Source organism: Pollachius pollachius (genome assembly GCF_949987615.1).
Source record: "Pollachius pollachius genome assembly, chromosome: 3".
In the NCBI taxonomy this organism is placed as follows: Eukaryota; Metazoa; Chordata; class Actinopteri; order Gadiformes; family Gadidae; genus Pollachius; species Pollachius pollachius.
Window position 1 is genome coordinate 10,648,316 of NC_136936.1, and position 27,766 is coordinate 10,676,081.

Below are 27,766 nucleotides of genomic sequence, written 5' to 3' on the forward strand. Positions count from 1 at the left end.
TATATATATATATAAAGTATTCATCCATCCGTCGGTCTCTCTATATCTGTCAACGGTCAGTCCTCTAATTTTCTAATTATATTTTGAACGCATATTGGCTACAATTGAACCCAGTTGCAGCATTTATTGGCTGACAGTGGAATTAGTACATTTTAAAAGACAGCTTTCATCTCATTCGAAAACTATGACAATTATAAAACGTGGTTTTATAATGATCAAGGTGTGCATGGGGTACTGAGAGTACTAGGAAGGAGGGACATAGGGACATGCTATCTCCTATGACAAAACGTTTAGTCTAAACTGACATCAAACCCATATAAATCAATATGTAATAGTTCCATAATGCGTAGTGACAATGTAACACACATATCAACATGACTATAGGCCTTGAGAAGATATTGGATGAGAAGGAGGAGCTCCTGCATGTACACACCACCCCGCCCTGGGGTCAAGAGGTCACGGGAACGATCCCTTCGAAGGAATGTCGGTCCCAGAGCTCCTTTGCATTCACACTGAAAGAACAACTCTGCAAGATAGTATTCCCATAAACATTTATTTACAAAAACAAAAAACAATGTCAAAGTATAGTGTGTGAATACAAAACATGTGCTAATAGGATAAAATACAATATCAGACACAACTCACATCTTGAGAGTAAACGTAAAGTTAAATAAAACTATAATCAGGTTTTTTTGTGTATAATCCCAAATGGCTGTGTTTAAGATGCAGGATGTGTGCTGGGTGGATTATCAGTGAGATTTATTGCGTTTTCAGTCTGTAGTTAAGGCAAAGCTGAGCCGATGGGGAGAATGCAGAAACACATAGACTCAGAAGCCACGCCGGCACTCGCTTTGTCACAGGGCGGGTACAACATCACGACATCCACAACAGCTCCAACACTAAAAGATCATTCCCTCTTCGAAAAAACAGAAAGAGTTACATAGCCATCATACAAAGAGGATTGGTCCGTCTATTTTATTCTGTTTTTCTTTAGAAAAAGAAACCTCAGGAGTAGTACCTGTTTTGTAAAGCTAGTGTATTTACGCTACACTGTGAAACGGTACCATGGGGTTGTCATGGGAACGGTGTCAGGGCACAGTCAGGGAAAAGATGTGTATTGTGTATTTATGATACGCTGTTAAACAGTCCCTGGGGTTGCCAGGGATACGTTATCAAGGGGTTGTCCCAGTAGTTGCCAGGGTAACTGAGTGTATTTACAGTACACTGCACTGTGACACAGTCCCATGGTTCCCCGAGAAACGGTTATAAGGGGTTGTCCAAGTGGTTTTCAGGGATACAGAGTGTATTGTTAATTTAGGCTACACTGTGAAAGAGTTCCAGGGTTGTCAAGGGAACCGTATCCAGGGGTTGTCCCAGCTGTTGCCATGGCGCCTGGGGTTCCGGTGGGTTCTGTGCTGTAGGGTGCCTCGCTGTGCTATACTGTTCTGTTACGGGTCCTAGGAAGCCGAGATCTCTCCCTCTCTCTCTCTCCAATCCCAAAGCGTTTGGGTCCGTCGTTCTGGATCTGGGACCGCCTCTCTAGTACGGGTACTGCTTCTGTTTCTTCCCGGCAAAGCAGGCCAGCCAGGTACAGAGCAGCATGGCCGTCGCTGCCCCGGCCCCGGTGCAGTAGTACGCCCAGCCGATCTGACACGACCCTGAGCAGGCAGAGGGAGGAAGAACAGAGAGAGAAGGGGTCAGTTTAAAGCAACCTCATCAGTATGATGTGTGTATGAACTAGTGGGTTTTGTTGTTGCAGTCCTGTGATATAAATGTGTCAATTAATGCAAGGATAAATTTGGTTTCACTTGTTTATAATTGCATATTTTTTATTTTGGCCCATTTCCTCCTTTTCAATTAGATGTTAATGTTGATAATACTATAATATTAATTTAACTAAGTCTGAAGGCTCCAGTTGATGCTGTAAACCTATACATTTAGCTTAGAAACTATAAGCATTTGCACTTTAGACCTATACGTTTAGCTTAGAAGCCTATAGCAGTAAGCACTTAGCATAGGCATGCTAGGAATGTGTTCCAAGATCTTGCAAGCTGCTTAACATTTCCCTTCCAAGCCTCAACATTTTATTTCCTTGTGTGAAAAAGGGCAAGCCTAGGGGGGGAAAGCATGCACACGGCATCGCTGAACAGCCTTCTCAAGCCTTCTAGTCTTTGGACATTACTGGCCAATACACACATCGGTGAAGAAAATACCCTCTCATGTCAGAAGATGTCACTACCCGACTATAAACCAACCTCAATGATTTGTGACAAATTTTTTAAATATCTTTCCCTCCTTTAGTTGTGTTTTCATTAACTGTTTCAGAAGTTTCAGAAACAATATAATAGATGGACTCCATTTTGTCAGCATCCAGGTTTATACTGAGTCCATAGTTTGTTGAACATTTCATACTTTTGCTGCACATGCCCACATACCAGGATTAGTAAAGTACTGTCCTTTCTGAAATACAGAATGCTAATTTGCGGATTTTTATTATAGTTTATTTTTCAACAATTTTGTGAAGAATGTGATCCGGCCATATTGATAGATGGTGTAAACAGAAGTGAGAAATGAAAGGAGGCTGGGTATTAAAGCGTCTGTTGGAACTGTGGGAGATATGAGGTTTAAATCATGCAGACATTGCAATGGATACCACCCTAAAGACTCCTATCAGCGCTTAAAGAGGCTTGATGACTGCAATTTCAGTCACATCTCCAGCCTTGGATTTCTGATGGCTTCCTGAGCTATTTGGTATTCATGCTTCACATACATTTTTTAAAAAGTGGAGCTTCGTCTCCAAACTGAAAGCTTATTTGGCAACGGGGCCATTCACATACACTCGCTGTGATAAGGTATCTTGTTTATCTCTACTTAGCCAAAATAATCTTTTCAGACTATTTTTACTTTGACATTTATCAAATCCGGAATGGTTTGTGCAAATACTGGGAGTTCTAAACGGATGATAATAATAATACAAAACACTTCTGTTGCTTCTGATACTGCAGATATTGCATAACAGTGTAGCATAATAATATCAGGCAAACAGTTAACAGCCAAGAGAATTGCAGCCACGTGAAGATTATGAAGCGAAAATCAAGTAAATCTCCTACATGGTTACTCTTTGAAAGAATACTCTGGAGCAATCCAGCGCATTCTACAGTGAAAACAGACTTGACTTTTTCCAAAATTCCCTCAAAATGCCAAACCGATGATGTCAACCCGTTGGCAGCCAACTTGCAAAGTGCTGTTCTCTGGCATTGAGTGAAAAGTTAGGAGGTCAAAGGCATGTTAAAAAGAGAGAGAAATAAACACACTATGTTTCCACATTCACACAGAGATCCCTCTGTTCTTCGGAGTGAGAACTTTTGTGTTCAACAGAAATAAGACCTTCCATGAGCCGAGGTAAAAACCTGGTGTGTATGCAAGGTTAAATCTCCTTCCATGTCACCTTGAGCAAGGCATCACTGCAGCCCCAATTACACCAATAGACAGGTGGCGTTCAGGGATCAATAAAGGGATGAATAAAGAATAACTAAAGAGGAAGCCGGAGCACCTCAGTGGAGGTATAAACTGACAGATATTGACAAAATCATTTATCATGCGTCCTATCTATAGTTGGTATTGATCAGTGGATGTTTTTATTGACCATGTCTCTGCTTTCAAGCGTTTAAGAATTCACCTCATGCAAATTCAATGCCTGGGTAACAATTATTGGTAATGTGGAAATGATGACCGGAGTAGTTTGAGGCGTGTATTGATTATCTCACTCAAGACATTAGCGCTGAATTAAGCTATTCGAATCCATCTGTTCCCTGAAAGCCATTAAGTAAAACCGTTTTAAAGGTTATTACACTAGCCATTATTCCATTTAAAGTAAAACACAAGCCTCCCAAATATCTCTTAAGGAAAATGTCAAATGGATATAGATCTCAAAGTCAGCTAATAAACATAGTCTTGGAGAGATTTAGGATTGTAGGGGCGTGGTCTTTATTCCCCCTCCTCGCTTTTTTGTGTGGTATACTTCCTTAAATTCCTAATCAAAGACAATCGGCACCGATCCCATAATGTGACTGGCCTGGCTTGGTCACATTAGTTCATGATAATTGGTCAACCGCTTGGCTTTGTTTTTGCCATGAGGGAAATAGTCTCCACCCATTAAATCGAGTTGAAGGCATAGAAGGAAATCGATAGACTGAAATTACGCGTGATTGCAATGGATTTCGCCCGACACAATTTTCCGATGCTTCCTTCACACCTTGATAACTCCTAATAACACAGTTAGAAGTCAATTATGGATTTCTGTTCATCCCTTTAAAGTCACACCCATGAGGATGCAGGGATGCGGTACTCGGAGCCGGGTCTGTGTTTTACCCCCACCTCCCGAGTCACGGGAGATGGCTGACTCATAAGCCATAGATATTTGATGATGCATAATTGAACCAGTTTAAAAGGTCTCATGAAGGTCATGTAGATACCAGCAGCAGGCGGGTTCACAGTGGGCCACCATGCACACACTTTCATTGCAATGTTGATAGATGGGGCGGATGTTGATGGGGTTAAAACAATGTGTTGTTGGAAGCAGAAAAAACAAGGTTTGACCTTAAAAGGGGGTAGTAGGCCCAAAACGAGCTAGGGACCATCAAGGTATGTTATTGGGGGGGGGGGGGGGGTCAATAGAAGTCAGACGTTTAAGGGAAGCTTGTTCTTGTGTTTTGTTGCAGGGTACACAGAGTTCAGATAAGCGTTTGGGGATTTGATGGTAAACTCACCCAGTTGGAACTGGTCCGAGCTGTTGTTGCAGGTTTGTCGAACCTCCTCGCTGTCCCAGCCCAGGGGGTAAAGGGCACAACCCGAGCCGATCAGCAGCCCTGGAGAGAAAGAACAAGAGACACACACACGCACGCACGTCAGCATGCAGGCGGAGGACTGTACTGCAGCCAGTTGTTTGCGGAGATCAGAGAGACTTTATAGTCTCCACTTGTTCTACAAACACACACACAGAAACACACAAAGGAGCTCTCTGTCTTCTTAAATGAGCAAATACCTCAAGTGTAGGCTTAGTGCACTCTCTATTATGTTCCTTAACCAACAGAACAGCCACATGATGTTTGTTTACACAATGCCCCAATTGTGATTTCCCACAAATCATCCACCTTCTTATTTATACATATTTTTTATAATTGCATATGCAAAAGTGCAGCTTTGCCAAACAGCTCATCAACAGCAGTGGGTGAATATGCAAATTTTCCTGGCAATTGCTCAGCGGCAGAATGAAGCATTTTATGTTCCAATAATTACAGTAAAATGCTGTGAATCCTCAGGGAAAGGATTTGTGTTAGCGGTCAAATAGACTTATGCTGGCGCGCCGAAGCCGCCAGGGCTAATAACTAGCCATGGTCATTACAGTGAGGATTAATATCTCCGGCGTTCACCGGGAGCCAGGGCTGCATTGACAGGCTGTGCGTGGCTGCCGGGAGCACCATCTCTGGAAGCTGGCTGGCTTGCGGGCAGCCCCTGGGAGGTGACTTAGTCTTTACATTAGCGTAATCTCTTTCAGTGCGTTTGCCCTGGCTTAGCCCCGCTATCGGTTTGGAGAGGTGGGGACACTGTCAGAGGGTGGAGGACGCTGGCATTGATACATGCTTTACTCTATCTTTCTCCCATTTCACTCCATCCTCTGTCCACTTTTTTTGCCTGTCTGCGCTACCATTTTTAATAGAACATCTGGCGGTGGGAAATAAGCAGGTTTCATGCTTCCAATCGGTAGGAAAAGTACTAGAAAATGACTGAAATGGAAAAAAATATCCCTCTGCAAAATGGTTTGTTGGTAAAAGTATAAAAATAAAAAGAATCTTAAAAAATTCAAAATACTATATAACATTGTAATATCTAAAAGTATAAAAGTACAATACAAAGTAGAGAGAAGAAAAAACGAATCAGTGATCCTACCCATTTGCCAAAACATCTTATGTTATTGTATGTTGCAGTTTATTTTCAGATTTAAACATCAAAATAAATAATATGTAACCCATCTCCATTCCATGTTTGCACAAGTTGTAACTTGCCATTCATGTTATTATTAATGTTGCAGTGCTGTAATTGACTAATGTATGGTATAACCAAGACGCTATCGTTGAGTCCAATTCACAGCCATACGTATACAGCCCAAACCCCATCGGATCTGCTCAGCTCAGTTCACTTCACTTCAGCCAATTAAAGATGGATTCTTCCCAAGGTGTCCTAGCAGCTTTAGATTCTGTTATCCCTTGTCTCAGCTGGTGGGAGAACAGGCCTTCTCATCTCCTCCTACACCAGAACTTCATCAGAAGCCAAAGAACTGTACTTGTATTGTTCACATCTCAGACTTTAACAGAGCAACTGCAGGGAAAACAAGGGGAAAAGAGTGAAACAGTGGTCCTTCATGTTCCCAGCCCCATAGGAGACACATCAGTAGAGACCAACGAGAGCAACATCAAACTAAATCCATGCACAAACTGCTGCTTGGAGGAGGAACCTTTTACGCCGCCTTTTAAAGTGTTCCATGTTATGTAACCTCTTCCTGAACCAGCATGCTTCCACTCAAATGTGTAACAGTATAGACACGCTCAGGCCTGCATGGTAATGTATTCATGATTAATATTAAAGCAAATTAAATATTCTCTTTCATGTGTTGTCTAACACAGAGAGATACTGCAGAGGGTAATCAGGTTAGATTCACTTTCAGCACTAGAAGGAGGAAGAGCAGAGGCGAAAGGGTGTAGCTTTGTTTGGCAAAGTCCATTCCCCCCTAGCAAACACTGAAGTCTGTTCTGCATCATCTATTGTTTTTTAATCAATAATTGATCAATCCTCATTACATAAATTTCTCTGCTGAGATGAATAAAGTATATCTTATCTTTATCTTATCTCATTAGCTGATCACATGACATCCCAATATGAGCGGGGACAGTGGTTTGGGGAAATAAGAAAAGTCAACATCTGGTTAGATTTAAGGAAAACTGGGAAAGGCTCTAGCTGGGTTATTACCATAACAAAAGACAAACACCGTTATGTAATCATTGGGAAAAAAAAGAGCATGGTTTGTGGACCAACTGCTGCTATTTTTATAGCAGGATTACAATTTTGAACTCAATCCTACTGGTTGGCTACAAAAATGTGGAACACACATAAAACGTCCTTAATTTACCTCAATATCACTTACATGAAACGACAAATTCAAATATGGGCGTTATTCACGCATTCCTTATTAACTTCGTAGTTAAATAAAAACAGGTTTTTAATGTGTTCCAATCCAATCCCGGCCTGCACACTAACATGTATCTGTGGCGACGCCAGAGAACTGGCTGCTGCCTGCCGACGACGTGGGAGAAGATTATATACGCCCAAAGAAAAAAAACAAAACTGAAAAAAGCACCGTGGCACATATGTTTAACGGGCTCTGCCAAGCTCAGCGTCGTGTGATATGCTTCGCTCTGACTACAGCTCTCTCCCCACGTACTCCCACTGCTCCCTCCGAGACATTTCCTGTACCTGTTCATTTCCTGCCCTGATACCATTAGCATCCTGTCCGCTACGCTATATGGCCGTAGCTACTGCTGGTGTCGTTAAGTAAGTGTATGGCCTTCAGGCAAAGAGTGCATGACCCTTGACCCCCAGGGTCTTGGCTGGATAATCCCCACACAGATTCAGGGGCTGATGACCTCAGGCGCCTCCACTCAGAGCAGACTCGACGCAAAATTCCCAGACTGGGAACCCATACGCAAACGACATAGGCTGGATGGGTGGACGGACGGATGCATGGGGACATCAACACAGATTTAAGATCATGAAACGGAAATTGACTTTTTACGTTGCCTGCTCATTTCCTTTCTTGAAGTTGTTTAAATGAAAACAGACACAAGTTGGGTGAACTTGTGTCTGTTTTCATTATTCAACCCCCTATAAGCACAACCCTGTCAAGCAATATAAATAGAAAGAATAATAATGTAGAGGAATGGATGGTCCTCTGGCAACCTCTTTTCCCCACAGTTCACTTCAACAAACCATTCACTATTTAAAAAGATGCTTGATATGTATTGCTCTTAAAATACAGTGGACTGGATACACAGTGGGCGTTATTTCCTGTGGCATTGATATTCAGTTGGTGTAATATGCAGTGTTGGCTACATATTCAGAGCTTATAAAATGCAGTGTGGACTAGATGTCAAGAGGAGTAATATGCAGTTTGGAATATATATTCAGAGAGCTTAATACTCAGTGTGGGCAAGATATTCTGAGGGTTTAAAAAGCTGATTGGACAAGATATTCAGAGGGTTTAATATGCAGTGAGGGGGCTAGATATTCAGAGGGTTTAATATGCAGCTGGCGCTGTATATTCAGAGGGTTTCATAGGCAGTATGGGCAAGATGGTCAGAGGATTTAATATGCAGTGAGGGATAGATATTCATAGGGTTTAAGACGCAGTGAGAGGGGCTTGCTTGTAGTCGGATAGGGCTGTTGTTATGAAACCATTGCATCTATCCCTACTGGTGGAGTCCACAGTGGTGTCCTGGCAGTCCACTGACGACCCGGCACTTTGTCATGCTGAACGATGGTCCCTGGGAGCCTCGGGGGCTTAACAGCAGCAGCCTTCCTGGCCGAGAGCGCCCCGCTGGGCTGGTTCTGTCCACATACGTTATCCAGAAACAAAGAGGGGCCGTTTTGCCTCAGATAGCAGGAGGTCAAGCTGTGCGCCGGCCGGGGAGTTTTTCAAGATAAGAGCGTGACCGCAAACCCCTCCCCCAGAGGCTGTGATTTGTTTGTTTGTTTCTGCCAAACCTTGGACCACTTTGGAGATGTCTTTGAGATGCGGTTGCCATGGCAGCGTGGGGAGGGATGGCCGATAGGCTCTCATCACGGTGGGGGGGGACGGGGATGGGGACGTCTCCTCTCCAGAGAGGATGAGTTTAGTGTCGGTGCGCGGCACAGCTGGAGCTGCTAGACTTCAGATATCAAGTGGTTCACCCGCCGCGCCTCAGCTAAACACACACCGCTGACTTATCACCCCTATTTCACAAAAATGTACTGTGGCTAAATTGAAACGCAGCCCACACTCTGTGGTTTTAACTTTAAGTGGTTTTTCCACTTTAATGGAAAGGTCCAGACTGGCCTTGCGTCCCCAACTTAAGATTTAATCACTAAGGACCCCAGCGATGGCCATTGGACAAAGCCTGCCAAGACATACTAGGTGCTTTAATGCACCGGAGTCGACCCATTGTTCCCCGAACGGCTGGTGTCAAGCTTTCATGTTCTCCTACACCTGAATGAAACACTATTTCTGCTCCCCCTGCTGAATCCTGGGAATGTGTAGGGTGGTGCTGGTGGAGGCTGGTGGTAAGGGGGAGAGGACGGGGGCTTTTGTTGAAGCATCCCGCTCTCTGTCATGGACCCCAGAGTTCCCTGGCCTGCTCGGTGCCCCCACGGTGTGACAATAGACCCGGACCCATTCAAGGTTATCAGTGAAAAGAGCAGAAGGACACAGAGAAAGGCGTCCGCTAAGCCGAGGAGGGAGAGCCGGTGGCCCAGGAATTAGGAAAGGCACAGAACGGGTGTGGGTGAATAAGTCTGTGCTGTGGACCTGAGATTGTGTGCATTTATGTTTGTGACCGACAGCCGGTGTGCATGCGTTTGTACATGAGCAAATCTGTGTGTGTATAGATGTTGGTAAGTGTGAACGTGTGAAGTATGTGTTTGAACGTGTGGTTGTGTGTGTTTGAGAGTTTAAGAGTGTTTGTGTGTGTATATGTGTGCATATTGTATATGAGTGTGTGTGAGGGGCCGAGCTCTCAGAAGATGTGAGAAGGGAACGGAAGGAGTCCCAACAGTGTGTCCTCCTTGACATAAACACACACACACACACACACACACACACACACACACGCACACACAGGTAGAAACTTCACACCTCAAACATTGAGACCAAACAACAAACAACCAAACCAACCTTGAAAATACAAACCTTTCCTTTAAAAACTTTTCCTGATCAATAGCTAACTAGACGTGAACTGATAAAATAATTAAACTTGAACATCATTATGGACAATAAGAGAGATGAGATTCGATCTTATCGAATACAATTAACAAAGTGAAGACCAAAACCCAAAATAGATATGTTTATACAAATAGAGACTACATGTTAAATGGGCATCAGCATATTACATGGTCATCAGCAAATTACATGAGCATCAGCATATTACATGGTCATCGGCTGAGGGTCAACCTAGACACAGCTGATTTCCTCAGCTGTATCCTTGCGTTCACCAGCTCTCCTTTAAACCCTTACCAGGATCGATACGTCAGCAGATCAACAGCTGGGCAAGGTCACGTTAAGCCCAGCTCATAAACATAAAGCTTGCACCGAAAAAACACTAGCCTGCGCCCACTACTCCATGCTCTGTGAACCCTTCCTTCTCCTCCCCCCCTCCCCCCTATGCTACCCTGCATAGTCTCTCACCCTCTCTCTCCTTCAACTGCCTCCCTTAGTCTCTCACTCGCTCACCCTCTCTCTCCTTCAACTGCCTCCCTTAGTCTCTCACCCTCTCTCTCCTTCAACTGCCTCCCTTAGTCTCTCGCTCTCTCACCCTCTCTCTCTTTCACCTGCATCCCTTAGTCTCTCACTCTCTCACCCTCTCCTTCAACTGCCTCCCTTAGTCTCTCGCTCTCTCATCCTCTTTCTCCTTTAACTGCCTCCCTTAGTCTCTCGCTCTCTCCTTCAACTGCCTCCCTTAGTCTCTCGCTCTCTCACCCTCTCTCCTTCAACTGCCTCCCTTAGTATCTCCCTCTCTCACACTCTCTCTCCTCAACTACCTCCCTTAGTCTCTCGCTCTCTCACCCTCTCTCCTCAACTACCTCCCTTAGTCCCACGCTCTCTCTCTCCCTCTATCTTCCTCTCGCTCACTCTATATATCCCTCTCCCTGTGTGTGTGTGTGTGTGTGTGTGTGTGTGTGTTGTGCATGCAATGTACAGTAGCATGTGTATCTGTAGTGCACCCGACACAGAATCTGTACGTGTGTGTGTAGTGTGCACGTGACAGAGTAATTTATACATGACTCGCAAGTATGTCAGGCTTATACATATCTTGGCCACCCACCGCATTAACATTTAAATATGTTGCCTGCTGTCACTTACATGCTAGTAGAATAACATTTCAAACCAACTGTCACCCAACACCAACGCTACACCCCCTCCGAACACAGATTGTTCAACGGCTCTTTCTGATTCGTCCAAGTTCACACCAGGTTATGACGTAATTTTCCATTGTTCTAAAAGCAGGTGGCGTCAAGTCACATGGTGCTGGATTAAGCCAATCGAATGTGGCCGTGCCAGCCGTGCTGGGTTACTCTTTAATGATCTGGATCAAGTCAGGAGCCGTGTGCCGTTCAAGCATGGTCAGTTTCTAATTAAAACCCATTTAGTGTGTGGAACAAACCAGAGAGTAAGCACTGCTCGGTGTGTACATGGTCGCTCTGTTCCCTCGAGAGACATGAACACTCCCTCACACTCCCCTGCTCACTCTCTCATGCCATCACTCTCTCACCCCACTCACTCTCTCACCCATAGTCACACTCATCTCATTACACTTTTTTGATATTTATTCACCATAGTGTGATGTGAGGTCTGCCTTAACTCTTTTGTCTTTTAAATCAGGGCTCAAAACATTTGTTAACAGCAGCTTTTAATTCAAAACAATATTTTTGATTTCTCTTTTTGGAGCACTACGACGGGCTGTGTGCTATAAAAAATAACTAGTCTTGCCTTGTCTAGCTCTCACCCTGCTCACTTTCTCTCCCAACTTTCAAAGTCGGTTATATTTGCATAGCCCTCAAACACAGTCACACAGTCTCCAAATTTTAATGGTTCTCCCCCAGCCTCACCTTGTTCGAACCCAATCTCTCAGTCTCACCCCTAGATAGGGTCATTAAGGGTCGGTCACGTTTATATCGATCTCCTGCGCTGTACTACTACTGATGAATAAAGTGGCCAATCAATGGCTCACCATTAACTGCTAGGTTCATTACGTGCTGAACTGCCGTAACCACTAATACTGAAGCATTATATGTATAATACAGATAATAGGGGGCAGTGTGTTATTAATGCTTTAGTTCAGTTAATGAATAACGTCTGGAGGAATTTTTGCTTTTCACATAGAAAAATATTATACACACTCCTCACTTGCTGCCAGAAAACCACACCTCCATGCCACCTCAGCCAGCTCCTCTCTGATCTCAGATTGCATATTAGATGTTTCCATTACCCCACATTTGTCTGAGGAACAAGAAGCTAAGTAAAAAACAAAGAAACAGGGAAGAGACAAGCACACCCTGGTAGAGTCCTCTTTCTTCTCTGTCTTCTCTTCTTCTCTTTCCGTTCCCCAACGGATGTGATTTTCTAGCGTTCCTTAGAAGATGCTAAGCAACTCCTACTCTTTATTTCTGTTTCAATGTAAGGATTGAGGTCAAGTAGATGCAAAGTGGTCGGGGGGAAGTCTCTGTGCAGAGACGGCACTCTGCTGGTGGCTGTTCTGTAATTGGTGTTAATGTGTGAATAGGCCCGAGCTAAATCCCTCTGTACCTCCAATGGATAGATTGTTGAATGATGGCTTTAGTCGAAGGCTTGGTGGTCATTGTACAGTAGGTTTTGAATTGTATTTGCCATTGTTTCTTTTTTTCCATGTATTGTCATTTGAGTCTTTTTTTTATGAAATGTACTTGCAGCGAGCGAGTACAAGTGCTGGAAAGGATTTCTGTAATTCTAACCTCCATCCCGTGTGACCAATACCTTGGAATGAATTCTGATATTATCCCTATTGGAATTTCCAGCAGAAAGAAATGCACTCCTCAGTCTGGAATTCCCATTAGAAATGATGGAAACTCCATACATGGGAAGGAGGAGGGCCGGCATGGGGGGGGGTCACCAAAGGAAATGGGTATTCTCCCGAGCTCAGAACTCGACGTGTTGGGGTCTGCTGGTGCAACGGCTGGTGTAGCTGCAGTAACTAGGTCAAGTGTGATGTGTTCAGGCTCCCTGCTCTGCTCAGAGACCCTGACTTAGGCCCTGCAGCACCGCGCACACACCTACACCACGCTGAGGCCCAATCACACCTAGCGGTGAGCGTCTCGCCGGCAAACCCACCGGAAGTGCATGCACAATGTGCTCCGACGCACGGGGGAAGGGAGTTGGTATTCATGGCACGCAAGCAGGCGATTCTTGGTCGTCTCCCTCATGTCTCTGTCGGTAATACTGACTCAAATCAAGTGGGGGGGGGGGGGGGGGGGGATCAGACACCCCTATTCAAGCACACCTGACTCCCATCACAAGATTTACAGATTTCTTTTTCTAAGAGTCACAAGAGAAAAAAAAAAGCCTTCCCCTACATTTGAACTGTCAAATGCTATTCATGCATTCATAGAGTCTCATACATTCTATTCTCCATTCTATTCAGTCTCTTAAAAAGCCTGAAGGATAGGCAAAAAGATGGAGACTATTCTGCTCTTTATATGGGGAGAGAAATTATATGGTATTCAATGCTTTATGATTGTTGTTTATGATGGTACAGAATAAAGAGGGCGGGAAAAATATGGAACGTGTAAAATAACGGGCTGGGCTATAATCTGAGAGGCCGAAATCAGGCTCCAGGGGAGAGCGAACGTCGTCCCAGCGTGCACGATTCCCAGCGCACGTCTCCCGCTCCCGCACAATCACGTCGTATCTCATCGTACCTTAGCTAGCGTCCCTGTGGAGACACTAAGCTATTTCCACCACGTTGGCCCCCGTAGAGACTCAAACCAAACATAGCACGGCGGAAAAAAAAAGTGATAACCAATTTCATTCCGCGCAACGCTTACACCTTCAGGATGTGCAACTCTGTGTGTGCCAGCTTGAGAACAGTGGCCCGTCAAACACGCAGCCGGGCAGGTTGCGACAAATGTTGTGTGGTTTCAGCGTTTTGCTTCATCGACCGCGGCAGAGAGCTGGTACGACCGGCAGTTTGAATGACCTGACTCTTACATATTTGTCTTCTAGACGTTAAAATGTGTAATCAGGGCAGAACGTTCAGGAGGGGTTTCTCTTCAAATAAAAGCCGGAGGAAGATCTGACAGCCACACAGAGGACGCCTCAGCCCGGATTTAAACAACTCTGTTGATGAAAGCCGATTCATGCGAGTCTCCTCCCGCAAACCGCACTATATAATTTGGCTCGGCGGGCCGACCAGCGGGCTGAGGAGTTTTAGACGGAGCTGAGCGTTAAGCCTTCGTCTTGATAGACGGCCTCGCATTCTGGCAGCCGTCGCCTCAGGCAGAGTGTTTACAGAACAACGAGTCAGAATCACAGGTAGAAAGACACAACTTTGTACTCCTCAGGGATTCAGAGTGCAGATTTCCCGCATCCGGTGGGAGAAGGATTATACAAAAACAAATTCAAAGGCGAGGAAGACGTCCTGGTATGAAATGTATTCCCATGTCGTGCTATGTGACTGGGGCGTCTCGAGGTAAGGAAAGTGATGTAACAGACGCCGAGGTGAAGTAGAGGAGTGGGTGGTGGAAAACAGGAGGGCTTATAGACCCTGAGGACAGAGATCTCCAGGCCCCTGCTCTGTTAAAACACAATGAACAATGGAGACTCCTTCCCCTTCCTCACACCTCACAACACATCTGGTCCTCATCTCCCAGCAGGCACCTCTGTCATTAAACGCCGCTGGAATGCGGCGCGAGCAGCAATAAAAATGAGGAAAATGAAATAATAAATAAAGTACAATCAACAATAACTCACAAGCTTGCCAAACAACTTCCCCCAGCACGCCTCTGTCGGCCAACAGAACAAGCCCTCCATTAAAAACAGATGAATTAAAATGGCTGTGTGGCCGTGTACAGAGTGACAAGGGGAAGGGGAAAATGTGTGTAATTGCATTGCCTCGGAAAAGTCGTATCAGTATTGTTCATGAATTTACTTTAAATGACAAAAGAAAGGGCGAGGAGGGCCTGGCTATAGGAGGGGATGAATCATGGACACAGAATGAGGTTCAATGAGCTAATTCTTCTGTTGCCATCAAGTTTATCCCTATTTGACACGATGCTAAATGCTTGCACATTATCTCCATTTAGTTTTTTCAAATTTTCATAAAAATTTAAACAAAGAAAATGTCAACAGCGGGAAACATATATGCAACTAAAGTTGACCGAGACACAAAGATGTGTCTTTCACACAGCCAAGCAAACATAAAAGCTCCAGTGTTGTTCAACCCTTCAGGGCAAGAATGGGCCGTCGAGGCTCAAGTATCTCCAAAGAGAAAGTGAATAATACTACAAAAATAAACTATCAATACGCTGTCTTTATTTCCCTTAGAGTTAGGTGGTGTTGTCTAATGTGGGCTTGGGAAGGCATTTGAGACTTCCATTGGGCTACACAAATAGACTGAGACTGAACTGAAGAACTTTCCTGAAAACACACACGACCACCCCTTGGAATTTCCTCCTCCCCCTGTGTGTGTGTGTGTGTGAATGATAACGACTATAGTGTAAAGAAACATATGCATCTATGAACTCCTCAGCCACAGCCCCACCCCCAGGGTGGGGCTGTCTGATTAGTATTCACTCAATTCATTAAAGACACAATCACTGTGCTGGGTGGAGGAGAGGCCCGGAGAGGCCCTCTCTCCCCCACCCTGGGCCCCGCTGACAACCCCTCCACCCAACCCCCCTTCCTCCATCCACAAGGACACGACCCCCACCTCCACTCCACCCTGCCAGGGTGATCGAACCACCAGGGTGGGACAGGGGGAGGGGAGAGATAAAGAATAGAGTGAAAGAGGTGGGGTGGGGGAGAGAGGGAGATGAAGAGGGAATTAGTAGGGGTAAAGATATATGGGATAGAGAGGGGACGAAAGGGGTTAGGGGGGAGATAGAGAGTGGGAGGAGGAGAGACGGATAGAGAGGGAGGAAAATAAAGAGGGGGTGGGGTGGGAAATTGAGAGTGGAAGGTCAGGAGTGAGAAAAGGTGGGCTTAGTCCTCTGGAATGTAGTTAGGGACTCAAAGTGACACAGAGATCACTATTGAGCATGACAGCAAGAGCAACAAAATGTATCGCCAAGGTCACATGACAATTTATCATCTGGGTTGGTGGCATTGGGAGGGAAGTTATGATGCGCCGCTTCCCCTTGTATGTCCTTAACTTAAAAACGACAACAGAGGACATGTGGTCCCAGAACGGTCATCTCACATAACTTTTATGGTTGTCCTCCCCGGATGGGTCAAATCACTTTTTCAGATTAACCGATGTCATGGCTGGGGGTGTTGGTAATGAAGTGGGTGGGCTGCAGTTAGGAGATGTTTATGGCCCCTCCACTTGTTTTTATATATAGACAAGGTCGTCTAAGAGAGAAAAAAACAGCTGCTGCAAAATGAGAACTTCACCATTTACATATCCCGACGTAAACCAACTGGGTCAAGTTGGTGGTTGGATGTTCACCAACTCCTCTCTTCCTGAAAGTGGTTCTTTCATGCCGGCTCCTCTGTGTTTAAGCTAACACAAATGAAATGGGATGACGGAACCGACAAATCCGAGCAAGTGGCACGTTCCTCCGTTCCTTCGTCTGCCGGCTTCACAGCCAGCGCGCCGTTTGTGCGCTTCCTTTTCATCCATCCTGTCGCTCTTGCTTCAACGCGCGGTACAAATCGCTTCAACACCTCTCTCTTTCAGTTTCAGGGAACGCTTTGAGCTTAATTATATCAAGAACAAAGATGGCTCCCTCTGCTTGGTGGCAACTATTCGTATCCCCCCGCCCCCTCCCGCTCCAAGTGTCCTTTTAATGACCGAGGAACAAGCGCTGTCCCGCTCGTCAGCAGATCAGAGGCCAGGGCCTCCGGCTGAAAGGTCCCCGGTTCGAACCCCGCCCACCTCCATGAATCCTTATGCAAGACATCTGAACTGCAACTTGCTTATTTAGGACCCGTGACTGTATTCACTGTGTTCCATATTGTATAGTGGGTTCACTGTATGTCTGTGTGGTCTCACTAATGAATGCAATGCTGGGGTTCTGCTTGTCATGAATATCTTGAGAAATCCGTGGAATATCTCAAAACAAAGCAGGGAGAAACAGCCTTTGATCATCCACCCTGACTCCTTACTGGGAGGAAGACTAGTTGAAGAGGAAAAGGGGAAAAAAGCAATAAAAGGAAGAGGGGAAAAAAATGAAGGGTGCAGAGAAGCTAGATGGATAGCGGCAAGACATAGATCATAAATACACCAGATAGCAAGAACACCGCCACAGAAACCGTTGTCAAGATGTTTTTCTTATAACCACCTCCCTTTGACAAAATGAACAAATAACGGCCTGTCAAGTGGAGAGGGAGGAGGTTTCCTGGTGACAAAGTAGTAAAGACCTCAACATGTTTGTTCACTCAAGAGATGAACTGTACCAGAACTAATTTTCTCAGGGAAAAAGACACTCTCTGAACAACAGAGAAACTGAAAGCGTTTTGATTTAAGTGTGGTTGGTGAGCCATCAAACTACAGACCCTTCTTCTCTGTCTTCCTCCCTCCTTCTCTCTCACTCCCTCATCTCTCTACCTCCCTCCATCTCTTCCTCCCTCAACTCTCGCCCTCTGTCCTGCAAACGATTCCCATGGTTGCTTGTGTCATAACCAAGAGTTGAGAGTTAAACTCTAGTTGGATGTCTGGTCACATGATGTCCAATGTCATCCAATTTTTACCTGTCTCACTCTGATCACGGCCGGGGAATGGGGTTCACACCATAGCAATGAACAAATACACTCGGTTTGCACTTTGTTCAGCAGACAAGTGTATCAAAGACACTTGCATGGACAGTCTTGCAGGCAATGAGTTGCAGATAGGGGCTAGACTTCTTGACCAAGGGCGCTCACAGATGCGGATAGCTGGGGACAGTGGTTAGTTACCAGTAGGTACAGTCCACTGGGCACACTGATAGGCTGATCCATCTATCACACATGTGGCAGGCCTACTCACACGTCTCTGAGTGTCAATTTGGAAAAGGCTCTGAACAACATTACACCTGCTGGTAGCATAGCAGCCTTTTGACCATCCAACACAAACCCATGTCTTTTCCCCAAACCAACCTTTGTGGTATCCTACCAGAACAACTTTGTACTGTGTAGAACATCTCTCTGTGAGATTCCAGCAGAAGTTCCTGCACCAAAGCCCAAAGTGTCCTGTCTCTCAAATAATTCCTCCTTGCTGTGGAAACAGCTGTGCGTGGAAGCAGCTGTGCGTGGAGCAGAGGTGGAGGAGAACAGGAGCCCGTCAACAACCGCTCAGACAGGTGTGCGTTCAGGAAGTACGTAGAGGGACTACTTCAAAGTCCTGCCGTCGGGCATCAAACCAACGCACAAAGGAAGAGAATTGCTTCGACTTAAGCTAGCTCACCAAGAGGAAGGATGAGGGAGTGGTGGATGCTTACACACACACACACACACACACACACACACACACACACACACACAGGCTTGTTAGCTCACATAAACACAAACATGTATAAGATTCATGCTACGGTCTGAAGAAGGTGCGATGTGTTTCCTCTACAGTATTCATCTGTGTTAAATACCCGCCTGGGTATGAGTGTTTAGCTGTCTGTGTGTTTGTGTAAGTGGTGTCAGCAGGGACACGCCATTGTATTACTGAATGGCGGAGTGTTGTCTGTGTTATGTAATATTCAGCACCGTCTTCGTGTGGGGAACATGACCTGTTTTTTTACAAAATGTCCACCAAAGATCAGAGGAGCCACATTAAGTATTTATAGCACAACAAACACAGCAAGAGAATGCATACAGGGACAAAGGAAACACAAAGGAGTCTGTGTGTTTGTGTGTGTGTGTATTTCTGTTTCTATTTGTGTGCAATTCTGTATGTTTGTTATATTTTCTCTGCATGTGTTTCTCTGTATACGTTTATCTATGAGTGTGTGCGTGTGTGATTGTGCGTGCGTATGAATGATATTGTGTTTGTTTATATAAGTGTTTATATGTGTGTGTGTGTGTTTGTGTATCTGTGTGAATATATATATACTAAACTACATATACTTTGTGTGTGTATCCAAGAGTGTATATCTGTATGTGTGTGTATCTTTGTGTCCAGGGTCATGGGATATGTTCCAAAGGGTTGGGGGCCTCCCAGGGGTCCCTGCCCTGCTGATAGCAGCAGCTCAGGGATTAATGCTCAGTGATGCCTCAGGGCCCAGAAGACACACAGATCCTCCAGAAAGTTCTTAAAAGGTCAACAAACTAAGTGGTCTCCGTACGCTCTCCCCTCCCCCGTTTCAGCATCGATAAAGGATTCTCTATATCAGGGCTTCCCAGTCATTGGTTCCCAGTGTGGGAGCGAGAGGGAAGAAGGAGGAAGAGGAGGGAGGAAGGACTGAAGGAAAGGCAGGAGAGGTGGTGTGGCTTGGGCAGGAGTGAGGAGGAATGAAGGAGGAGTTGGAGAGAATCAGAGCAGAGGAGAATAGGAGTATAATCCTGGAGGATTGGAAATAGTGTTGATGTAAATCTAGATATGCTTAGGAATTAGAAATGCTGCTGCAAAAGATAAGTTTAATGTCATCAGTTATGTCTGACTAATAGTTGGGTGTCTCTTTAGGACACAGTCGTTATTGTACAACATCTTGAGAAAACCGACATCTTGAGAAACGTCACAATAATCAACAAGCTTTTGTTGATTAACAGTTAATCAAAAAGCTTCACTTGAAAATGTAAGAAGCATGTATTTAGTGACTAGAAACCTTGATTTACTTCTATCAGGAGGAGAATTATCACCAAAGTGTTTGGTGACAGGATGTTCAATGTCAGTTCTGGGAGACATTCTTTCCTACGTAATTGATCTTTCCTTCAGGACCTTATCATCTTCCTTAAAGACGGTGTAATAATATTGAAATGATATCCCGGTCCCGCCTTCGAGTTTCACCAGAGAGAGTTCAGAACCCTGCAACACTGCAGCGAAGTGTTGATACAATCAGCTATACATGACAAACAAGAGAAGAGTCAGAAGCACAAAATAAAATACTGATACTCCCTTAAATTTGTTGTTGAAGGGTACTAGGGACTAGTGAATGTGACATAGAGGGTAGCGATTTTTAAACTGCTCTCATCCTGTGCTGCTCTCTTACGGGACTACAGAGGAAGTGTGCTGAATTCCCCGCCATACACCTGGGAGATGTTAAAGAAAACCAGGGCCAGTCCATCTGTTAACACCATCATAAAATGCAAACAATAAAAACATGAAGAACAAAATAGGATGGATGATAAAGAAAAAAGGAAGGTAAAAGAAAATGACACTTAAAGACGAGAGTAACAAGAAGAAGATAAGGAATTCATCAAATGCTGTGAAAACACAGCAGTAGTACCCTGGTGAGGTTTTTTGGCGCAGGCTTGGTGAGTCGTGTTCATTTTATAAGGAGCACTGCCGTGTCAGTGTACTTCCTGTCGCCACGAGGCTCTAGCCCCTCGCGGCGCTGGCACAATGCTAACACCATATGGCGAGGTGGTACGCATTGGGCAGCGCTCCACCAAAACATCCCCCCCTTGCCATGTTTTCACCACAAGCTTCCCAACCAACAGTGGAACAGACTGCCAGCAACACAAATAAAGTAAACATCTTGTGTTAATGTAAAGGTGGGTAGAAAGTAACACAATGGGTTGTCTAAGCAGTGTCGGTTAGCCTGCTGGCTAACGGCTATGCCTTAGCGTCCTCTAGCGTACTTTAGCCTCATACTACCATCCCATATCCTCGTGCTAAGAATACATCTATAAATCTCTCATTGAAGGTCAAAGGCTCTTGGCTGTTTGTGTGTGTGCACACAGTGTATCAAGATGGCAAGAAGCACCAAAATACAATACTGATATTGTCTTTTTATAACAACCCCAAGTCCTCTGATATCCAGTTAGCAGCCTTTTAAATACCTTTCATATTAGAGACGGATCGATCAAGTTTTGTTGTGCTTCATTCTTGACGACGCAAGTTTCTATTTTTAGAACTCCTGAGGGCTTGTTCGATCTGTCTCACTGATTTAACTGATCTGTAATCAGTACAGGTATTGATCTGATCGATATGTATTGTTATGTGGGTTCATGATTGGAGACAAGGACACCTGAAACAATGCCAAGTCAAGATCCTTCAGGTATCAAAGTCAAGGTTTGTGAGACAGGATATTCTAGTGGTTGGATGTTGACTCCCAGCCAAAAGGTTCTGGGTTCGATTTCAAATGAACGCAGTAAAACTATCTTTAGGCATCCTTGAGCCAAATGTATGACCCCTTCTTCTCCATAACGACATGTTTATAAAGATGAATTGTCACTCTGGGTAACAGCGTCTGGTAAAGTCTTAACGGTAAATAGTTACAAATTACAGGATTACGAACAGCTCTCGCCTCAAGTGTCTACAGGGCCCCTATTTAATCACCAGGTGTTAAATTCAAGCAAGCCATTTTGTACATGTCCATTTGTGTGGCACCACAAGTGGGCGTGTCAGCCCAGAGGCCTGATTTATAGGTAGTGTAATAAAAGTCTATTCTCCTGCTGAACTGTTGGGAGGTGATCAGTCTCGTTCATCCTCTCACCAGGGAAGAAAACAGCCGTGATGAAATCACTCCTGGCTCCGTCAACAAATTCAAGATAAAACACGTCACATTGGGTCCTGGCTGCAACGCAGGAAACTTTTTACTCCATCATTCCGACACAAGAGTCTTTCATGAGTGAGGCTCCCAGAGGAGCCTCACTCATCCTGTAAACATGACATTTTAAACTCAATATCATAACAATACCACCACCACAACAACAATTGGCTTAAGTAATTAAAAACTACACCCACTACATCGCTGTTATTTGCTCAATCTGATAAAACAGCCCTGACTACAACATTTTGATTGGCTGATACTAATTAAAACGTCCCCGGGGTACGTTGTCGGGATTGGCCAGCGCAAATCAAGACACAGTGGTCCCTGAGTGAAGGTTATACACCCAGCGTTTAGTCGCTTTGACAAACGGCTTGTGACAGATTGCTGTCCTGGGAAGGAGTATGGAGGTGTCGTAGCTGCAACAAAACCAATCTGTGGAGAGATGTGTTGGGAACTCTGGCGAGGAGGTAGTAATCATATGAGCCGCCCTCCCTTGCCACTCACCAAGATACACACACACACACACACACACACACAAACACTTACACGCACACATGTGAATAAACACACACACATACACGCATGCACACGTTTGAATGAACACAAACCCATTCACTTAGACACACATACACCCACACACACACACTTCCACGCACACACATGTGAATGAACACACAAAAACACGTGTGAACAAACACAAACACATTCACTTAGTTACACACACACACGCACACATGTGAATGAATACACACATGCCCACGTGTGAACGAACACAAATACATTCACTCAGACACACATGCACACACTCTGTTGTAAGAGCTTGTCTTTATATTGAAAATGTGTCTGTTGCAGGGGCCAGGATAGTGTCATGGCTAAAAGGTATTGGGGTCTATCCCCCACTACGCATCCTAAGCCGAGAAGCCTAACCCCACTACCTACTCCTTAATGACATTCAGCTAGAATCCACTGTAAGCCACTTCAGATGAAAGCGCTGCACTAAATGACCACATGCTAGTAAAGAGTAATTGAGATCTTGTCATCCCGTGGAGAGCTTGTCTCTGCGTGTTTGCTCGCAGGGCGATGATTGCTTACATGTGTTTATTAGCCGGTCTTCTGAGAGCGCCTGCATCCAACGGTGGATTAACTCTGGCGACACAATCGCTTTCTGTGATATTACAATCTGCTCCAGACTCCTAATTACATCCACCTGATTATTCACGAGACGCAGGCTTTATGCCGTGCCCAGACCTGGCGAGTCGATCACAGAGGCGGGGCGGAGGATACTTTGACGCCTGAGTGGACGATAATCATAGGGAGTTTTTACACAATACCGATAAGTATCACGATATGCTTATTAATTCGAAGTGCCATACTAAAAGGTCTAGCAGAGGGTCATAACATATGGATATTTAAAGAAGTTTTCGGTTCTCTCTGACGCCTTGAACCTTGTTGATCCCCCTGTCAGCATCGAGTCACGGGCGCGAGACAGCAGAATGACGGCCACCGCTGGCATCTGCGCAGGATTACAGCTCTTAATGTGCCGCTGATCAATGTGGGAACGCGGGCGGTGATGAATTAAACATCGCTGTGCGCCTGAGACATTAAATTACATGGTTCCAGCAGCAACCCCCACAACACTCAGCACCTCTCTCTCTCTTCCCCCACCTTCTCTCTCTCTCCCGCCACCCTCTCCCTCTCTCTCTTTCCCTACCCTCTCTTTCCCCTCACCTCTCTCTCTCCCCCCTCTGTCTTTCCCCTTTTCTGTTCTTCCTGCTCTTTCTTTATTGCTATTTCCCTGGCCCCTGAATCTCTCTCTGTAAAGGTACAGTATATCGCTCTCTTCCAACCTCCATCTGCTTGTCCTTCTCTCTCTCTATCTCTCTCTCTCTCTCTCTCTCTCTCCCCCTCACTCAGGATGACCTAATTGATCAACAAAGAGAGAGTGAGAGAGTCAACAGTGAATATACTTGATGTACACTGAGAAAAAGGAATTAAAATTTCAGAGGGTATAACGGCAGAATAGCATAGTACAATATAGTAATAAACAGTAAAGTATAGTATTGAATTGAGTGCTGTCATGGGGAAAAGGGGAAAAGCCCATGGTTCTACCACTGAATACCAACACAGGACATACTGGGGGAACCCTCCCTACTAGAACCCACTGTGTGTTTGTAACATGCTTCCTCTGCGGCTGTCTGTTGTATTTATGGTAGAGCAACGTGGACCCTGAGCTCCATCTGTGCTGGGAAGGGGGTTGGGGAGGTAGACAGCAGGGTGCCCCTCCCACCAACCATCTACCACACACACACACACACCTATCTGACACCAGCTGTTGCAGTGTTTATGGCACTAGATGACGTGTTGTGTGGTGGTCTGTGTGTGTGTGTGGGGGGGGGGGGGGGGGGGGGGGGGGGGATAAGGATGCATACCATCCTTCTGATGGTATGCAATAATTAATTCCCCCCCATGAGAAAACATGAGAAACTACTGTAGTTCAGCAAGAGCTCTGAACTACAAGCTACTAACGGCTAACGTTAGCGTGGACTCTCGTGGTATGGTTCAGAAGGCTCTCTTAACTACAAATTACTAGCTGCTAACGGTAGCCTTTGCTGCTCCACTTAACTACAAACCACTAGTTGCTGTCGTTAGCCTGGCTGCTCCAACTGAACTACAAACCACTAACGGCTAACATTAGCCTGGCTGCTCTCACTAACCTACACACAACTAGCTAACTTCCTACGACTACAGATTTCTACTGTGTATTGGATGAGGTATAAACAGTGGGACTGAGAGTCTCTAGATGTTTTGGTCGTTTTTGGGAGTACTAGATTAAAACTAAACACAGTCAGAGTGAATGTTTAAGGTCATTTGGGGGGGGGGGGGGGGATAAGGATGCATACCATCCTTCTGATGGTATGCAATAATTAATTCCCCCCCATGAGAAAACATGAGAAACTACTGTAGTTCAGCAAGAGCTCTGAACTACAAGCTACTAACGGCTAACGTTAGCGTGGACTCTCGTGGTATGGTTCAGAAGGCTCTCTTAACTACAAATTACTAGCTGCTAACGGTAGCCTTTGCTGCTCCACTTAACTACAAACCACTAGTTGCTGTCGTTAGCCTGGCTGCTCCAACTGAACTACAAACCACTAACGGCTAACATTAGCCTGGCTGCTCTCACTAACCTACAAACAACTAGCTAACTTCCTACGACTACAGATTTCTACTGTGTATTGGATGAGGTATAAACAGTGGGACTGAGAGTCTCTAGATGTTTTGGTCGTTTTTGGGAGTACTAGATTAAAACTAAACACAGTCAGAGTGAATGTTTAAGGTCATTTGGAAGAGGCTAACATCATTATGCTTCACACACACACAGTTTGGCTGAGCGCTCTGCATTATTAGAAACATCCCTGCGCTCTTGCTAAGCAACCCAACGTTCCTCTGGACGAGTAATCGAGCTGGAGGAACCACCGGGGACAAGGCGAAATGATTCTGTCTGCCGAGGGCTGACGTTTCATTCAAATCACTCTTTAAATGTCCTCCATTTCACACCGTGCTAATTTGTTCCGTACTCAGAGAAGACCGGGGAACGGGAGGACGGCCAATCAGAGGTCGTCTAGGGCTGGGTGAGGTGGTCACTGTGGTGGATTTGATGTTCAACTGTAATGACATGTGACACGATTTGGTTTTACATACAAATCCCATTCTAATAAGATGTCTTTTTCAATTTTCTTCGTAAAAATAGTCTGCTGCCCCTCATTTTGTATTCATTGCCAGGCTTTTATGAAAGTGTGGCAATATTTGTCGTCCTTGTTTTCTTACTCTTTCTCTCGAGCAATAAATAAAACATATAGCATCAAATATCGAAGTCCCCCACTTATACTGACACATACAAAGTAATGTAGAAACAGAACATATAATCTATCCAGCCCCTTTTGCAGTGGTCTCAGTTTGGTCACGGTTGTTTTATTCTTCTAAACAGAAGGATGAGAAGGTCCTTGGTTTGGTTCTGACTGTAAACATTCTCAAGGTGGCTGACCTCTTCAGTCCTGAGGATTATGATAATGCTTCCATGATATCTGAGATTTCAAAGAAAACACACCTCTGGGGGATTTAACTCCAGGCCTGTATTGATTTGTTAGGCAGTATAAGTGGAAGGGAAACTCAACGATGGTATTAATATAAATGCTAGGTCATATGATCATAACAGTCATGCTGAAAGATGTTGTCTGCAAAAACCTGTCTCTGTATTTATTGTCCAACCCTTACTCGTTGTTATTTTCAGCGGCATACCCCTAGATGTTTTTTGCTGAACTATATTCACTTTTAAATTCCTCAGTTTATTTCAAAAAGAAAATCCCTGGTTTCCTAGCAAACGACTGTTGGCCTTCTCACCTCACTGTGGTGTGAATTGTTGGTTTAAAAGTGTGTGCTTACTCAGGCTGTGTTTGATTTTGCCCTCAGGAGGAACAAACAAGACCTACCCCACGTTAGAGGGAGCTCTCTCACTCAACACCCACACATACACACACCCACACCCACACACACACACACACACACACACACACACACACACACACACACACACACACACACACATGCACACCCACACACTAAGCCCCAAACCCAAAACCAACAGCTCTGAGTGTATACAAATACATGCAGGCACAAACACACACACACTCGCACATCATCCAACCATAAATTCACCTCCTGCCTGAAACAGTGTACTCGAAACATTGTAAAATAAAGACTGACTAAATAGCAGCTTGCCTAATCTTCGCTATTGTTGAAATAGACACAATCCCAAATAGAAATCGAAGTATGGATCTCTGCTGCCAGCGGAGTGTTGCAGGAACTAGGGCAGCTGTCTTGTAAACAGGGCCCGGCCCTGCTGGTCTAATAGAAGGTAGGAAGGCTGGCTGGGACGATGTTTGGCTGCCTCCGTCCCTCCATGTGTATCTCGTTTACCCATCCGACGCTGACAGGATGCTGGCAACACATCCGCGTTTAAACAGCACACACTCACACACTCCCACACGCACACACGCCCACGTACAGATGGGTGTGCTATCTGTGTCTCTGTAGCTTCGCCAGATCTCTACAACTCCACACGGTGATTAACCATGAAACAAAATGTCCGCCAGTTGTAAAAAGTGGACAAAAAAGGGCAAAGAACCCAATGTAGAGGTACAGGCACATGTGTAATCATCCCATACAGGAGAGGAGACCATGTTCTCATAGGCTGTCAAACTGCTGTCCTACATGGCGACAGACTCTTTCTATCTAGTCACTCGAAAGGGTAATATAGTCACTGGGATGTGCTGGTTTAATATTTGTTTAATGGCGATAGGCGTGTACACTCGGCTCATTAAACAACAACAGACACAATCATTCATTTGTTTGTTGACCAGTTGCAATTTCGATTTGGTTTCAAGGATACTGGCTGGGGCCTTGACCCTCCATCCATTCCCCTAGCTCTGATCCGCATGGGGCTGAAGTTATCTCCCGCTGCTCTGAGCCCCTCTGAGCGAACACTGGGCTGGGCTTGATATCTGCTTGGCCCCCCTGGTCCTTATCGGCTTGTCTGGAAGACGGATGAGGCAATGTGGAGGGGCCCTAGGGCCTTCCAGCCCCCTGTGGGGACGCCATCAAGGGGGACTTGTGGATTAGGTCTGGATCACAGTCGACACGCTCTCTCTCTCTCTCTCTCTCGCTCTCTCACGCTCTCTCTCTTTCACGCTCTCTCTCTCACGCTCTCACACTCTTTGTCTATCTCTCTCTCTCCCTCTCTCTCTCTGATGGGCTAAGAGTTAATCCAACATACAAAACCCAGATCTGTATAAATACACCTCTCACTCACACAGTACAATTTGAAGCTCATACAAAACAAATTATATTTATATAAATATATAAATATATATATATATATATATATATATATATATATAGAGAGAGAGAGACATATCTATCTATAGATATAAAGACATATATTGTACCAACAAACACAGACAAACCAAAAAAAGCATTTTTGTCACCTTTTGAAAAAACACTGTACGTATAATATACTGTAGATAGTATA

At 44.9% G+C, this 27,766-nt stretch overlaps 1 protein-coding gene across 1 annotated transcript in view; it reads right to left on the reverse strand.

Moving 5' to 3' along the window:
• Window positions 1–545: 545 nt before the first annotated feature.
• Window positions 546–27,766, reverse strand: part of LOC307073450 (LHFPL tetraspan subfamily member 6 protein) — a 46,633-nt gene continuing 19,412 nt past the window's right edge. The window contains exons 3-4 of the mRNA XM_079733298.1: window positions 4,770–4,868; window positions 546–1,658 (exon numbers count right to left, since the gene is read on the reverse strand). Of these exons, the coding sequence (XP_079589424.1) occupies window positions 1,540–1,658; window positions 4,770–4,868 (218 nt within the window). The 3' untranslated portion in view covers window positions 546–1,539. The remainder of the gene's footprint in view (window positions 1,659–4,769; window positions 4,869–27,766) is intronic.